This window comes from Leptidea sinapis, chromosome 29, assembly GCF_905404315.1.
Source record: "Leptidea sinapis chromosome 29, ilLepSina1.1, whole genome shotgun sequence".
NCBI classification, from domain to species: domain Eukaryota; kingdom Metazoa; phylum Arthropoda; class Insecta; order Lepidoptera; family Pieridae; genus Leptidea; species Leptidea sinapis.
The window spans coordinates 3,031,371-3,048,368 of NC_066293.1; the positions used below are offsets into that span (position 1 = coordinate 3,031,371).

At 38.5% G+C, this 16,998-nt stretch overlaps 2 protein-coding genes across 4 annotated transcripts in view; one reads left to right on the plus strand and one right to left on the minus strand.

Annotated features, from left to right (window-relative positions):
- The window catches only part of LOC126973288 (vesicle transport protein GOT1B), a 276,130-nt gene that overhangs the window by 69,485 nt on the left and 189,647 nt on the right, over positions 1-16,998 (minus strand). The window lies entirely within an intron of this gene.
- LOC126973220 (serine/threonine-protein kinase 10) overlaps positions 1-16,998 on the plus strand; it is a 73,107-nt gene that overhangs the window by 23,387 nt on the left and 32,722 nt on the right. For 2 of the 3 annotated variants that reach the window (XM_050820409.1, XM_050820407.1), the window contains exons 5-14: positions 1,000-1,198; positions 2,832-2,962; positions 4,498-4,677; positions 5,685-5,828; positions 9,747-9,828; positions 10,662-10,819; positions 11,772-11,927; positions 12,665-13,666; positions 15,113-15,247; positions 16,166-16,307. In XM_050820409.1, coding sequence (XP_050676366.1) covers positions 1,000-1,198; positions 2,832-2,962; positions 4,498-4,677; positions 5,685-5,828; positions 9,747-9,828; positions 10,662-10,819; positions 11,772-11,927; positions 12,665-13,666; positions 15,113-15,247; positions 16,166-16,307 — 2,329 coding nt within the window. The remainder of the gene's footprint in view (positions 1-999; positions 1,199-2,831; positions 2,963-4,497; positions 4,678-5,684; positions 5,829-9,746; positions 9,829-10,661; positions 10,820-11,771; positions 11,928-12,664; positions 13,667-15,112; positions 15,248-16,165; positions 16,308-16,998) is intronic. The other variant, XM_050820408.1, reaches the window with a different exon arrangement.

Below are 16,998 nucleotides of genomic sequence, written 5' to 3' on the forward strand. Positions count from 1 at the left end.
CCAAACAAGTGGTCACAGAAACTCACCCATTGGTACCCGAGAGATGCTAAAAGAAAGAGAGGCAGACAGATACTAAGGTGGGAAGATGACATAAAGAAGGTTGCTGGACCAGTTTGGAGTAGAGAAGCGCGGGAGAGAGAGCACTGGAAGGTCCTAGAGGAGGACTATGTCAGTGGACAAGCTAGATATATTGTTAAAAATAGAGGAAATAAAAAAATAAACATGTAACTACACAACCAATATCTAGAAATAAAGGCTATCTTTATACAATTTTATTTATTTGTACCACTAAATATTGTGGTATGGGATTTTATGCCAGCAATAAAGATTTATATGTTGAGATGGTATGGCCATGTCCAGAGAATGAATGAAGAACGATTGACGAAAAAGTGTATAAGGCCAGTGTGAATGAAAGTGTTGGAAGGAAGGGGTAAGACCTAGGCCTAGGCCTAGTTAAGAGGCCAAATCAGGGACGTCTTGAAATAAAGCCAGGTCAAGAGTACCCTAAACCGAAGAGCGTGTATGAAAGGAATAATGAAAGTGGACGAAGCGAAACAAGTATGTAAGGATCGTAGCAAGTGGAAAGAAGTGGTCTCTGCCTACCCCTACGGGAAAGAGGCGTGATTTTATGTATGTATGTATGAACAATATGTTATATTTTTAAAGTGATAATCCTCACTTCTAGGATTAATACACAAATAAAATTTGAAAAACAAAATTTTATGAATGATTCGAATCCACGACCTCCGGCGTTCCGTGCCGGTGCTCTAGCCAACTGAGCTAACCGTGTAAATTATGTTTTTTTTTTATGGAATAGCAGGACAAACGAGCGTACGGATCACCTGGTGTTAAGTTATCACCGCCGCCCACATTCTCTTGCAACACCAGAGGAATCACAAGAGCGTTGCCGGCCTTTAAGGAAGGTGTACGTATATTTTATTTATGTATGTATGAAATGTAGATTTATTATTATTATTGTGTTGTGTGCGACGCCCCCAGATGCTGCTGGAGTACTGCGACGGCGGCGCGCTGGACTCGGTGATGTCGGAGCTGGAGAAGGGCCTGAGCGAGTCGCAGATCGCGTACGTGTGCCGCGAGATGTGCCGCGGGCTGGAGTTCCTCCACTCGCGCCGCGTCATCCACCGCGACCTCAAGGCGGGCAACGTGCTCGCGACCATGACCGGCGGCGTCAAGTTGGGTCAGTGGACACTCACTCACACTTTTCTTTTATGACAGTGAGGGTCGAGACGAGCAGAACGTTCAGCTGACGGTGAGAAACCCAAAACGTCAAAACCCAACTCGTCATCTTGAGACATACAATGCTCATTTGCCCAGTAATTTCACTAGCTACGGCGCCCTTCAGACCGAAATACAATAATGCTTACTCATTACTGCTTCATCGAAAATAGTCGCCATTGTGGTACCCATAATCTAGCCGGTATCCTGTGCTATGGAAAAACTGCCGCCTCCTCTCGCCTTCCACTGCCCTGTGCTTCCCCGGGGCATAAAAAGAAAAGGGAAGTCAGAGGTGGCGAAAGAGACGAATAAAAGCATTTACCAGTGGCAGGCTTCTTTGCACAGGATGCCGGCTAGATTATGGGTACCACAAGGGCCTTTCTCTGATGTGATGCAATAATATGTAAGCATTATTGTTTCGGTCTGAAGGGCGCCGCAGCTGTTGCAATAATTGGCCAAATGAGACTTAACCTCTTATGTCTCAAGGTGGCGAGTGCAATTGAAGTGCCGTATTTTAGGTTTTTCAATAATCCTTAACGGCACTGCATTATAATGGGCAGGGCGTATTAATTACCTTCAGCTTAAGCCTAAGCCTTCTGCTCGTCTCGTCCCTTAATAAACAGGGTTTTGGTAGTTTGACGTTAGGAAGTGATAGGAGTGCCTATTTGCATAGTTTTAGTTTACCTCCATGTGCATTATACAAAAGTGAAATTATTGTTGAGTTATCGGGTTTTTTAGCTTTTTTCAAACTCACCCCTTGACACCTCTTAACAGGAATACGTCGAATATACAATTTCTTTTGTTGAAGTGAAAACTTCTTTAGCAACGTTGAGCACTTTTCTTCGCATGGGTATGAAATGTTTAACTCACATGCACTCGGACACGTGACCTGACCGAAAATTGGAAAGACAGTCGTAATTATGTATGAAAGTTGATTTTTCTGAGAGATAAACTTTTTAATGTAATGTTCTAAAATTATGTTAATTTTTTATGTAATATAAATTGTCATTTTTGTGTACGTTAGCGCAATAAATGAATATTGTATTTGACTGATAAATAAAGCAATTTGTGCAAAATTAATCCCTAACCATACCAAAATATTCAGAAATGCATAACGTTAATGTTCAAGAATTCACTTCTGCCGGCACTTCCGGAATGCAACCCGTATCTTTTATTTAGTTTGTGTGATGTGGAATGATTTTTTATTTCTTAGAAAATGTATATTTCCAGATAGAACCTCTTGCTGCTAGACAACCTTGGTTGACAACAGGCCAGGTTTATTACTTCAGTGTGTGTGACAAGCTTCGTCTTACACTCTCGATTTGTATGTCACTTTGTGTTAGTATGTGTGCACTGCTCAAATTAGAGGTTAACTGTCAACTGGTGTTGCAAGAGAGTGTGGGCGGCGGTGATCACTTAACACCAGGTGACCCGTACGCTCGTTTGTCCTCCTGTTCCATAAAAAAAAAACTGTCAACTCCGAATTTTCACAGCTCTCTCAGTATCTACACATATAAATGATCTAAGGATAATATGTATATGTCTTTGAATTTGAATTTTTATTTTTATTAATAATAGCTTTTTTGTGTCGGCAGCTGATTTCGGCGTGTCGGCCAAGAACAAGTCTACGCTGCAAAAACATGACACGTTCATCGGCACCCCGTACTGGATGGCTCCGGAGGTGGTGCTGTGTGAAACCTTCCGGGACAACCCCTATGATTTCAAAGTACTGTGGATTTGTTACTAAGGATTACTCGAAGCTTATATAAATGACGATAAGGGACGACACAAGCAGGACAGTTCAGTAGATGGTATTTGATACACTCTGCCCATTACAATGCAGTACCGCTCAGGATTCTTGAAAAACACAAAAATTCTGAGTGGCACTATAATTCCACTCATCTTGAGCCAAGATGTTAAGTCTCATTTGCCCAGTAATTTCACTAGCTACGGTTTACTCATTACTGCTTTGTGCTGCTCATTATTACTGGTTGTGGTACCCATAATCTAGCTGGCATCCTCTGCAAAGTAGCCTCCCACTGATAAATGCCCGAAGCCGCCTCTTACGACACCTTTGGACCTCTTCTTTCTCCTAGACCTCCCTATTTACTTGGCATCGGACTTCTTTGTCCTTTTTTTTCCATTCGGTACGGTTTTGCACCATGTCAGCTATTAAATGAGCTTCTTTCAAGTCTATTTGGACCGTCGTCAACCAAGTGGCGGGTGGTCTTCCACGCGTACTCTTCGTTATTGGCATGTCTATGTGTATTTTGGCTTCACCATATGATCATCTGGGCACCTTTGAATATGACCGAACCACCTTAAGCGTTTCTATTTGACCTTCTCGACTATTGGGGCAACTTTCACACATACACACACACATTTTATTACTAGTAATTTACAAATTTAAAGTCATTTATTCTTATGATCTATTGTTGCTCTTCTAGCTACTAGTACGGATGTGTACTATTTTAATCATTGTGATCCTTATATCTGGGGGTGAGGTCCTGGTGATCTGTAATACAGGGTCAACCTACTTCAGACACCAGCTCTTCACAAAATACTATCTGTTAAAAAAAAAAAAATGTAACACTACTGTACTGTTTTAGCTTTAAGATCTTTGTGAGGAGAAATAAATAGACTTTAAAGCTTCCTCTGATGTACACATGTCGAATTTTGTCTATAAGTGTGACACAGTGTTAGGTGGTGCTTGTTGGTCGCCCAGTACTCTGATCCGTACAAAACAGCAGGTCTAATAGCTGTTTTGTACAACTGCCCTTTGACTTCAAGCGGCACAACAGGCCAGGAATATTAGCTGAGTGTGCGTGACAAGCTTACGTCTTAACGTCTTACACTCGCGATTTGTATGGCACTTTGTATTAGTGTGCGAGAATTGCTCAAAATAAAAGGTTAGTTGTACACTAAATTTTTTCGACGTTTTGGCAGCTGTCCGATAGGTTATTTGGAATAGCTGAATAAAATATACTGGTTCCTTTGGATTACTTTTAAACGAGATGCACATGAAAACCAGTCTTATTTCACAAGAAGGATAATCACCTTATCGCAGCCGCGATCACAGACCAAAAGCAAGATGGCAGGCACACAGAGTATAGACAAGTATAATATGTCAACCAGAGACAAGTGTTGCTAGACTTATTTTCTAACAAACGTTTACAAACTTAACACTGTCACAGTCTACCTAGACTTATTAATGATTTAAGCTCATAGCATTTGTAATATGTTACGTTATTATATCGTCAGGTGGACATCTGGTCGCTGGGCATCACCCTGATCGAGTTCGCGCAGATGGAGCCGCCCAACCACGAGATGACCCCCATGCGGGTGTTGCTCAAGATACAGAAGAGCGAGCCGCCCACACTCGAGCAGCCTTCCCGCTGGTCCAAGACCTTCAATGACTTCATCTCCAAGGCTCTGGTTAAGGTAACTAAACAATGTTATTTTAAACTCCCGTAAGAATTGGAAATTGTACTTTCGAAATTGTTGACGAGTACATCTACTTTGGACAAATAATCCAGCTGGGCAGGTCCAATTTCGGGAAAAAGGTGACTCGTCAAGGTTTTCAACCAGTGAGTGTTGCCAGTGATGACATACGGAACGCAGACGTGGTCGCTAACTATGTGCCTTATGAGGAAGCTCATGGTCGCTCAGCGGGTAGTGGAGAGAGCTATGCTCGGAGTTACCCTGCGAGATCGCATCTGAAATGAGAAGATCCGTAGGAGAACCAAAGTCAACGACATAGCCTAAATGATTGCGAAACTGAAGTGGCAATGGGCAAAGCACATAGTTCGACAGACAGGAGGCCGTTGGGGTAGTAAAGTCCCCAAATGGCAACCACGTACCAGAAGACGAAATTTTGATAGCCCCCCACAAAGATGGAATGACAATCTGGTCAAGATCACCGGAACACATTGGACGAGGGCAGCCCAGGACTGATAGTCATGGAGATCTTTGGGGAAAGACTTTGTACAGCAGTGGACGTCTTCCGGCTGATGATGATGATCCCCAAACGACACCCATGATTTTTAGTCTTGCATGTTGCAGTGAGACAAAATATTCATCTTTATAAATAAAATGATAGAGGTTTTCATTCATCACGGCGAAAGTACTGGATAGATTTCAATTAAGTCATTGAAGTTTTATTTCTTTTAAGCTCAACTTTTCCTAAATCGCGATAAAATCTTTGACATTCATAAGTGTCATTTTGTTCTAATTGAATTAATGATTGTTCTTTCTTTCGTCTTTTCGAAGCTTGTTTCTCCACCTGTCACTTACAACAAAAATAATAATATAACATACTTTTACACAAATTAAAAAGAGTCGTCAATGGTTAAATTAAATTTGTAACCAAAATTTATGAACGATGCGGGACTCAAACCCGTGACCTCTCGTAAGAAATGATTGTAAAGACAATCCTGTACGTCCCGCAGGATCCTGAGAAGCGGCCGACTTCCAGCGAGCTGCTGAAGCACGAGTTTGTGTGCGGCGAGCTGGACTCCAAGCCGCTGAGGGAGTTGCTGCTGGAGTACCGCGCGGAGGTGGTGGAGGAGGAGCTGCTCGATGACGACGCTGAGGTGATCACTCGGATATTATCCTCACTTTGACAGGCTACAATAGTGATATTCTATATTTAAAAACCTTCCTTCTTTCTCTTCGTACACCTTCCTTAAAGGCCGGCAACACTCCTATGATTCCTCTGGTGTTGCAAGATTGTGGGCGTCGGTGATCACTTAACATCAGGTGACCCGTACGCTCGTTTGTCCTCCTATTCCATAAAAAAGAAATCTATAACACACATTAAGAAATTGACTTCCAAATTTTTTGAGTAAATTCTGTCAAGATAGGATGTGTCTTCAATTACTTTGACACGAATTTACACTCAAGATAACTCAAAAAATTTGGATAATTATGGATTTCCGCCAAATATCGCTTAATTCAATAAAATAAAAGTGACTTCCCCTTACTACACACATTTAATGGACATATTCTTATTTTAATCTATCTAGTAGTTTAAGTAGAACTACTTATTAGCCTAAGTTAAGGCTAGATTGTAATGCAAGCGTGGAAACATTATAATAACTATATTATTATTTACCTAAGAGGAAAAAAAACTTCGACAGGGTTTAATTATGACAGCAATTATTGTTAAATTTTGAGTTATTTGGAGCCATTTTAAAATATACTGATTCAATCAGCTTGGATAGTAGATTGTCAATTTACATAAAACTTGTATCAGTTGAACTGTATGTGTCTGAACAGGGCAGTACTTCCACCCACCAGTATTTATGTACTTAATATAATGTGGCAGATACAATTCCATTTGCGTCTCTCAGAGTAGCGGGCGCTTTTCGATTTATTTGTGGTCGTAGTACTCAACGCATTAGGTCGGTTGTGGCGCGTTATGTCCCACAAATTAAGTCACTGTTATTTTTAATTATGGTGTTGGGTACAGCACTTTTAAAGTAACTGTTTTCTTATTTAAAGAGCTAGCAATTTTTTTTCCTTATCTCAACCAATATGATTTATTATGTATGTATTTTTGTTTGTAATGAATTTCTGAAATCAATAACTGCTTGATTGATTTAAAAAAAATTCATCAGCAGAAAGATGTTTTGCCACCGAGTAATATCGGCTGCTTTATTTTAAGAAAATTAAAGTAATAATGTAGTAATAGATAAAAAATGTATTTTATTTTTATATTTAATTTGTTACTTTTAAGTGACATCCCTCACTTTCGCCATTAAATATACAAATTTAATTTGTACCAAAATTTATGCCTGATGCTGGACTCAAACCCACGCCTCTGGGTTCCGTCCGAGTGCTTATGTCTTGTTCAAATCTCAGGTTGTGGCTCCATCTACAGGATCTATTTTACATTTTGACAACATAGCCAATCCCAATAATCGCTTATAAGGAAACGGACTTCAGATGTCGCTCTTTCATAACTAAAGAGTTTCAAAAAAAAAATATTTTTAAGTGATATCACTTTTGGGATTAAACATATTAATTTTGATACAATATAATTTGCCTATGTGTGTATTAAATATGAATCTCTGCTTGTGTGAATGCTTAATAAAACTAATGATGTTTACGTATACGCTTCCATCTCGTAAGCGGCTACTAACCACTTATACACGTACGCTTTATACGCACGCTTACTAACGGACGCAGACGCGGGCGAGACGCAGGGCGCGTGCCAACAGGGAGCAATATCAACGGGTTGGTCAGTATTTGTATTAGAATAGAATGTAAACAGTGTGCGGATGATAAGTCGTTGCAGCTTCAACAGACACCATTGTTTTAGAAATAATTACGACAGGCTCTTTAAGGCACTTACACACCGCTACCCAATAATGGCAGCGCGTTTAGTTTGTTTAGACATACGACACAGACAATATGTTTGTTTATTTCCAATAATACAATAAACAACTTAACCTAAACTTTATTTACATTTATTCTCTAATATACAATAGTATTTAAATAAAACACTTTTTAAAAGATTAACCCCCTTATGCATAATGGTCCGCTAACTTTAAACAGCCGCTTAGGAGTGTTTTTTCTCATTCTGACTTAGGTCAATAGAAGAAGACAGAGTGAGAATTAGCAATGCTTTAAGTTAGCAGACTGTAACTGTGTTCTTACATTAGTTTTTCCGTAAAAGTTACATTTTTTTTATTATTTTAGCTAGCCCGACGTCTCTTGACCTTTTCAGGGGGACTGTCAGGTTGTCAATAGTCGAGATAGTATTTGTCATAGTTGTCATTATGAAGTTTAGCGCCATTTGTTGCCTCGGAGTTGGTATTTGCTGTAGACAGATGGTTTTTGGCATAATTTTAGCTGTATAGATGTAGACGGGCTAAAATTATCTAACATCTGGGATCCAGAAAACTCTTAATTAAACCCAATCCTATACATACCAAAAAAAGATGAGGATAGTGTCAAAAACCAGCTGCCTACAGCATATACCTCCTCGGAGGCAACGATTAGCTATTATGATTGTGATCGTTTGTTCAATAGGATATATATAGTATATTATTTAAATGTGAAATATTATTTTGTTGCAAAATATATAACACTAGAATGATGTCCACATCAATAGTTTTAATCATAATTTTATTTTGAGCAAGATATTCATTTCTTTAAATTGAAAGTGACCCTTTTTTTTCTATCTATCTAAATAAATCCACTCTGCTAGTTTGTTGTTATGAACTATGACGTCATTCCTTGCGCTCACAAAGCGAGCCTAAATGGCAGTTTGTGCACCCGCGTCGGTTGGCCTTTCTTAAAAAAAGTATTACATTTTCTGCGTTTCATATTTTTATATAATTTTAATGCTATGTAAACTATCGAATATAAATATTTATTCAAGACACCAACAACACATTATATTATTATTATTTTAGTAAGTACATAAGGGATAGTAAAAAGACATGCCTTTCAGGTATAAACAGAATTTGCAAGTGTGATAAGCATAACAGTGTATGATGGTTCTGGAGTAGGATAATAAAAAAAACTTTATCGGCATTACAAATAAAATTGGCATAAAGTTATAACTAAGCATAAACCAATAATATGTAAAATATTTACATGTAGACATTTTGCTTACTAATGGTTTTTTTCGGACGTATAACGTTTCCCGCGTTTATTCGGAATACTTCAGAATTATCATTGTATTGCCTGTGTTGTTTATCATCAGTTATAACTTTATACCAAGTTTATTTGTAAGGCCGTAAGAGTTTTACAAAGTGTATTGCGTAAAGCAGTGGTCATTCATCACAAGAGCATGAGCACAGATTAAGTATAAGTAAACTATGAGTATAAATCACAGTAGACAGAGATTATAGATGACAAAGAATGCTTTTTTAAAACCGAAATAATCTTGTTTATTTATTGAAATTGTTTTTTTCCCATGCTCGCGTACTGGATGGTTAGCCGCAAGAGTTTCTGCCGTCGTTGAAGGTATAACTTTAGAACTATTCGTGGTAAAACATATGTTTGTTTAGAATTACTCAATAATGAATTAAATTAATTACTCGCTAGATTCGAAACATTCGGATCAGTAAAGTTACCTAACAGTCGTTAATAGTTATTTATGCAACTGTTGGGTATTAAAACACGAATGTGGGTTTATAATAATAGTATCACTTGAGTGTTTTAACACCTAATTATCAACAGTTGCATACAAGAATTTATGTACACCCATAATATGAATCCTGCTAACATCAAAAAAGCCAGCCCTAGTAACCATTACATCATCCATACGAGTGTTGTAATATTGTACTGAATTTCATACAACACTCGTTTGGATGATATAATGGTTATAAGGACATTTTGTTTTAATGTTGCCAATAATCTAACTGTTTTATAATCTTTAATAGAGGATTTAAAGCATGGGTGTAGATAAATGAAATGAGAGGTTCCTTCGCCCTTGTTGTACAGCTGTAAGAGATGCCGACGCCACTGTGACTAATATCACTGTTTGTACCGTACAGGAGCACCGCAGCTCACAGATGCAGATGGAGATGGAAGATGACTCCACGTCGGTGAGGTCGGCCGACACGCCGGACATCAAAAGTGAGTTCTGTTGCACACGCTTAGTGGTGAGGCTAAGTTTCAGACGATATACAGCTAGCGCGCGAGTTGAATGCAGTCAAGGCCTGGGGCCGCTGTCCGCACGCCTGTAGTGTATTGTTGTGCCGTAGGCGTCGCTTACCGTGCTATAGCGTTAATACTAAAATTGCTTGATTATTTTTTGATTTTTATAATGACTGATTGTAGTCCATTAGGTTCGTTCCAAAAAAATCAATTTTTATTCGTTTATTAAGCATGAGAATGGCTACAAATCTTTTAGACATAAGAAAGACAATAAAAATTTGAGTTTTAACTATCAGGTTAAAATGATAAACTTAAGGCATTGTTTGAATTTATCGACTCAATGATTATACTCATCAATTATAATTAGGTCACAGCATTATCGTACTCCTGAACTCTGCATCCAACACGCGCTATATCTGTACACACACTACTCTACTCTACGGAAGTCACCCTTGTGTTTGCGTAGTGACGTCGCTTCATTGTATATCTTCCACCGCATTTATACACAGTTGAATATCTAAGTGATCGGACAGCCTGGGACTAGATTATGATTATTTTATAGCAATAGCAACAACAGTACAATATTGTATATTTTATTGAAAGAACGCAAAAAAAGGATTCTGGTAGAATTTCTTGCGCCGCCTCTTCACTCTCAGTGGGCCATTTGTGTCTGAAGCGGTGGCAGCGCTAGAAATACATCAAAAAGATTTCCAAAGAAATCAATTTGAGAAAATAAATGCATTGTAAGCCATTTTATTACTACGCATCTATTGTTCGGATGTCGTGGCCCACTGTAGCCGTAACACACACAGCCCGTGTTCCAGTGTCGGAGGCCGCCCCCGCCGGCACGCCGCAGCCGCCCTCGCCCCGCGCCGCCTCCCCCGCGCCCCGCGCCGCCTCCCCCGCGCCCGGCCCCGCCGCCAAGCGGCCGCACGACGACGACCTCGCGCTCACCGATAAGAAGGCACCGGTAACACCACATACATTATAATATACTATAGTAAGGCCAACGAGATCAGATAAAGAGTGTAAACAAAATTCAAAAATTTCACAACATCGATATTCTTTAAATATTATTAAATACGGAAAAGGAAAAAGTACTTATCACTTCGAACGCAACTCAAGAACGAACTTTTTCACAAAATGGCGAACTAAATGTTGCAACTGCGGTACTGACTGCTTTCCTGTGCCACGGAACACGCAACGATAGGCATCTTTAACTAATGCTCACTATTGCAATGTAACTCAGTAACCGTCCGCTTGTTTACATTCTTTATCTGTTCTCGTTGGCCTTAGTATAATAGTTGTATAATTGATGACATGTAATTTCGTTACTTTAAATAAGAGGTAGTGAAGGTTTTTGAGAATAAAATGGGATGGCCCGGCTATGTCAAGGGTGTGAGATATTAATAATAAAGACTGTCTAAGTCACATTAATTTAATTGATTTATCTCATGCTAACCATCCGTCATCAGTTGACTCTATTACGTTGGAAAATAGGCTAAATAATCAACGAAAATTGATTTGAAACATGACAAGTATTTAGCTGTTGTGCTAAAAAATGATGTTAACAGTCTCCAAGCGTGTCTTAACTCTTAATTGTTCTCCGTACGATGGACGTTAGATTGCCAGCGCTTCAGCGTGTCACAGGTTGAACGCATTGAAATCATAGACTACCTTCACTTATAATTATACTTGTAGTAGAGCTAGGTCTACAATCCACTATTAGGTCGAGAATGTGTTAAGAGCACCGTCTAGATATATCACGCGCGTCACACTCATCAAGCAAATTATATCTCTCCCTCAGTTATGTTTGCCTGGTACCATAAAGCATTCTAATATATAAATTATGACTTTAACTTTATTATTAAAAAATTACCGTGTTAAGATAATTATTAATTCTCACTAAAATATTTCCACAGGCGCCAAAGAAGGAGAAAGGTCCTGCCCCCCCGCCCCCCGCGGCCCCCGCGCCCGCCCCCCACTCGCCCGCCGCCCGCGCTCCTCGCAAGCACCCCGCCCCGCGCCCCCCGCCCACCAGCGGCCCCCACGCCGCCGGGAAACTCATCGTCGATCAGGTGAACTTAACTACAGCACTCGGTTTTTCTTATATGTTTGCGGCTGTATCATTTAAATCCATGAATGTCTTCTGTAGGTGTAGAAATCGCTTAGCTAGTAAGAACTTTACTGTTGTTAAAGCGCGATCTCGACACTGTAGAGGCCTAGGATCTTCGGGCGATTCATTTGGGTTTTGTCCAGTTTAAGTACTTAGACTTGTCACCGTACTCTCAATTTAGCAATGACTCGCTTCCCAGTAGAATCTTGAAATTGTACACTCGTTATGTTATTGTATGCCTAATAGCCTGTATGGTAGTTTGCTGTTTACGTTCTGATATATCGAAATCATGACAAAAATAGATTTCGGTTTATGTTTATTGGTATATTCTATAAAATTCAAAGTTATTTTGAAATGGTAGTTCTCGCATCAAGCAGCGTTAGCAAAGAAGTTTTGTCTTGATCAATGAAAATGATTGAAATAGTTTTCGTTGCAGAAAATAAAGCCGGCTCACAGGTCGTGAATATCGCATTTCGTTTTACATTCATTCAATAACTCTTATAGTTATTAATTAAATATATATAAATATAAGAACTTATGACAAATTGGTCATGTCTATGGAAGGGTGTTCTTGCATTGTTTCTTAACCATTATTTACCAGTTTCCCCAAAAATAGATCGTGATTTCATAATCTATTGTATAGTGAAGTTTTCTTATTCTAAAAATGCAATGAAATAATCATATATCCTACGATTACAGGTTTGCCACGAAGCAGAAAAAATGGTCGAAGAATCACACAAAACAAATAAATCAATAGATATAAATGAAAATGACACGAAACCAAAGTATGATACGAAACAGGATAAAGTGACGGATGACACTGAAGCTAAAAGTGATGAACACGTCAAAACAAATAATGTAAATAGTCTAGCTGATATTGATAAGATTATTGACGTCAGACCCAATAGCCTTAGTAATAACGCCGAAGTTGACATTAAAGCGAATAATGTTGATGGAATATCCGATGTTGATAAGGATGTTGATCCCAAATTAATTAACGCCAACAGAGAATCCGTTATTGACAGAAATGACGTCGTAGTAACTAAGACTATAGAGAATGGTAGAAGCACTGATAAAACAGACAGTCCTAAAAGAAATTCTATAATTGATAGGAATATTGATGTGAATCGTGATACAATGATAAAAGAAAATCACATTAATGATAATACCAAAGTTGACAAATTAAAAGATTCAAAACGTGCCAGTATAGAACTCAATCATGTTGATACTAAATCCAAAGTTGAGATGAACAATGTTCATGACAAAGTAAATAAGACACGCAGAGAAAGTGTCGACGATGTATCAAGGAAAGAAAGTATAGATAAAATTCCTAATGACACGTCTAAAGGCAATAGATATGATAAGGTTTTGGAAGATTCTAGAAATTTAAGTAATAAGGTTCTGATTGATTCTAAAGTTGAAACTGAGAAAGTACCGGAAGAAGTCTCCAAAATTGATAGGAAGGAGAAGGATTTGGCAGAAGATTCTAGAACCGAGAAAAAGGAACGGGCTCGTTCCACGGATGAGATAGGTAAAAGTGAGAATAAGAGAGTGAGTGCAGAAGTGAGCAGGATAGAATCACGTTCCCGATCCGTGGATGACAAAGACAGAGTTAGCGAGTTGAGAGTAAGAAGAGAATATTCTAGAACTGGGTCAATTGAAGAAGGAAACATAAGTTCTGTAGAAGTTACGAATGTCGCGGTATGTATCTTTATGGATCTTATTCGTTATAATTAACCTATCAAATGGTCAGAAAAACAAAGTTAAAGAAATAATATAATGTAGTGTATAAGTTGTTGTGTTTCATCAGTAAAAAAGTGTGTGTGTATTTATGTATGCACGCAAGAAGTTATACTTCTATGGCGTAACAAACCAAAATTCCTTAAAATTATTTATTGTTCCTGCTATTCTACGTTTGTAGAAAGAATAATATTGTAAGAATCTTGCAAAGGTAACGATGGCTTTGACAATTAATTATTATTTATTAACATATAAGAATATGACTGTATGGGCTTGAACCCTTTGCCTGTCCTAATAATGGACGAAGAAACCAAAAAAAAAAAAAATAACGAATCAGGTTATTCCCATATAGGCTTAAAAATGAATTCAAGGGTGCCGCTGCGCCCCAATATCCACCAGTATGCCGTCGATATTTAAAGTGAGACGTCGCGCGCTCATATCGTTTTTTATTGTAAAACCACAACAAACATACAATAACTGATTTTTAAATAAATTGGCGAGACAATGGAAACATTTCCGAAAGGAAATGTTTCTCGCCCAACATTTTTTGTGGAGTTTATACAGCTCAAAACGGCACAATTAGGCATTTTTATAGATTTCACCTGGGGTCCAGGGTCGATAGCGGTCGAGCGCGGACTAAATGGAAAAGCGTCAAAGGAAGAGCATTGCACCTCTTTTTGTCACGCGAAGTACATATACTCGCGGCATGTATTTGGATCCATGTCTGTGGTTATAAGACTAGTTCTCGTTGATACTGTTATTATATTGCTATTAACTGGAACGTATCCGACTCGCGCGATCGTGATCGACCGGCTTGGATGATTCTAGAAAGTTCGTGCATGTACCCGGTTTTCGAGACTACTTCTATGTAGTCCCACAGTTGTTCCTCTAACGCCATCTAGCGCCAGTCTTTGTTCTTTGAGTAGCTTTACTGGTTGACGCTAGATGGCGCTAGTTTCTTTGTGCTTTGTATGTTCGTAACAATAGTATTAGATGGCAGTTTGGGGCAGGGGGGTGCAACTTCCCTATATTGGCACATGAAAAAAAATTTGCATTGAAAGTGCTGCCACCTATTCTAATAGGTACGCTGCAACTTCACCACGATGGCGATAATTTAACATACATGATAGATGGAGCGTGATAGCAAAAAACTTACTTAACTTACTTATTTAAACAATACTTGACTATCGTGTTATAATCATTAAATGTCTCTCCTTATTCAAGGTGACTTAATAAACTTAATAAACGAATAATAATTTCCACCCACTATAGTAAAAACTATGAACATAATTAGCGCCATCTAGCGACGGTACGCTAAGAGCGCAAAAATAATGCAGCGCCATCTCCTGGCCAGGGTACACTGATTTTACAAAATAAAAACATTAGTTGCACTGGTGTGTGTTGCAGGGTGTGAGCGAGGTGTCGTCGCCGGCGGTGACGGTGGTGTCGGTGACGGCGGAGCCCAACTCGCTGGCGGCGGCGCCGTGCTCGCTGGTGACCGTCACCACGACGCACCCGCCCGCCATCTCACTGGCCGCGAGGGTAACGACATAATACTACTCATGTTAATAAAGAAAAAGATAAAAAATATTTCGTCATTAAAACGGAATTTGTTTCATTTATATTCATAATTCAAAAAGTATATTTTATTAGAATAATTAATAAATTCGGATAAGTTCAAGTCTGTTTTATATAATTGTGAAATAATTCATGTTTTAATTATTATAAAATATTATTGATTTCTTTTTCATTTGTGTTTAATTCATTTTATAAATATTCCGATATTTTTTGTATCCAATTTGATTCAATACTTGTGTTTGTGTCTATGTTTTTGAAATGTGTGTAACACTTATAATAAAGCCAGTACTTAGAATTTATTATATATTGTAATAATATTATTATTTATAACAAATACCTTACACTATTTTACCAGTGGGAGGCATTTTTGCACAGCAATAACATAGTTAAAAGAACAGTGTATTTGTTGGAGGCAATTACCTGACAGTAATCACGACCATCATTCTCACGAAGTATCCTTACACAAATAATGAAATCAATCTCTAAAGGTTGATGCATCCAATATACGATAATTTATATGTACACAGTTTATTCTTTATTACTTTTTGTAAAATCATTTATATTCTTTCAACAAGTTTCTCTTGTCATATATTGCAGAACCTAACAAACTAATTTGTTATGTATATTACAACCATTATTAATTAATTCTCATTTGATTGAAAAGATTGGCTGTTAACTTTCTTGTATGTTCTTTTCACGAGCTAACTTTTCCGAACAATAACAATATGGTAGATTCAGTTACTAAAAAGAAATGTTTATAGTGACTATTTAAAATCGCGTAATTTAAGCCTAATTGAATAAAGTTTATTTAACTCGAACCCGAGAAGAGACCCGAAGAGAGAAGAAGCAGGTAAAATTAACAAATTGTTTAATTTGTTTCAGTTACCGCCAAACGCAGTAACTATATCGACGACGCCGCCGATCGCGGACGAGGTCGTGATCGTGGGCGCCGGCTCCTCCTCCGACGACGACTGTTTCGCGCCCTCCTCGCTGGACTCTCTGGACTGCACTGCCTCCTACACCGGTCAGTGAACCATTACCAACAATACATACTATCACAATATAATCAAAGTAGCCTTTATTTTTTTCGAAGTCTTTTACAAATTAACCTTTGAAGGACTAAAGAATTAAACATGCAACTTTGTTAGCTATAGGATCCAATGTCAACATAAAACATTTATATGCTGTCCCTGACTATGAAGTGCCTATTGGCAAAGGCCTCTCCCAATTATTCTAGAAGTACTTTCGGTCAAGACCCACAGTGGTCCAATATGGGCCTTATGTCTGGTATATTAAGTCCTCCAATCTTTTTGTGTACGGTCCTCTGAGCCGTTTGCCTTATCTTGTCTATCTGTCTCACTCCCCGTGTAAGTATCGAAATCGAAAGTACGTGCGGCGGCCTCTACAGAGTAGGCCAGCCAGTAGGGGCTCACGAGCGAGCTGTGACGAACGCGCGAGCTTTGTCACCTACTTCACAGATCACCACCGATATTTTAAAAATGGAAAAATATAAATAAAGCAAAGCATTTTAAAGGTAATTGCGATCGAAATTTAATTTTTTAAGCTTCCTAATGACGCTGAAACAATCTAATTTAATCAAATTACCATTCATAATAGCTACCTACTTATTTTCTTAAAATAAGAAGGTTTGACTATGTCGTGGTCTTCCAACGCATACATTACTATCTGCAACTAATGTAGGTTTGACAACGAAA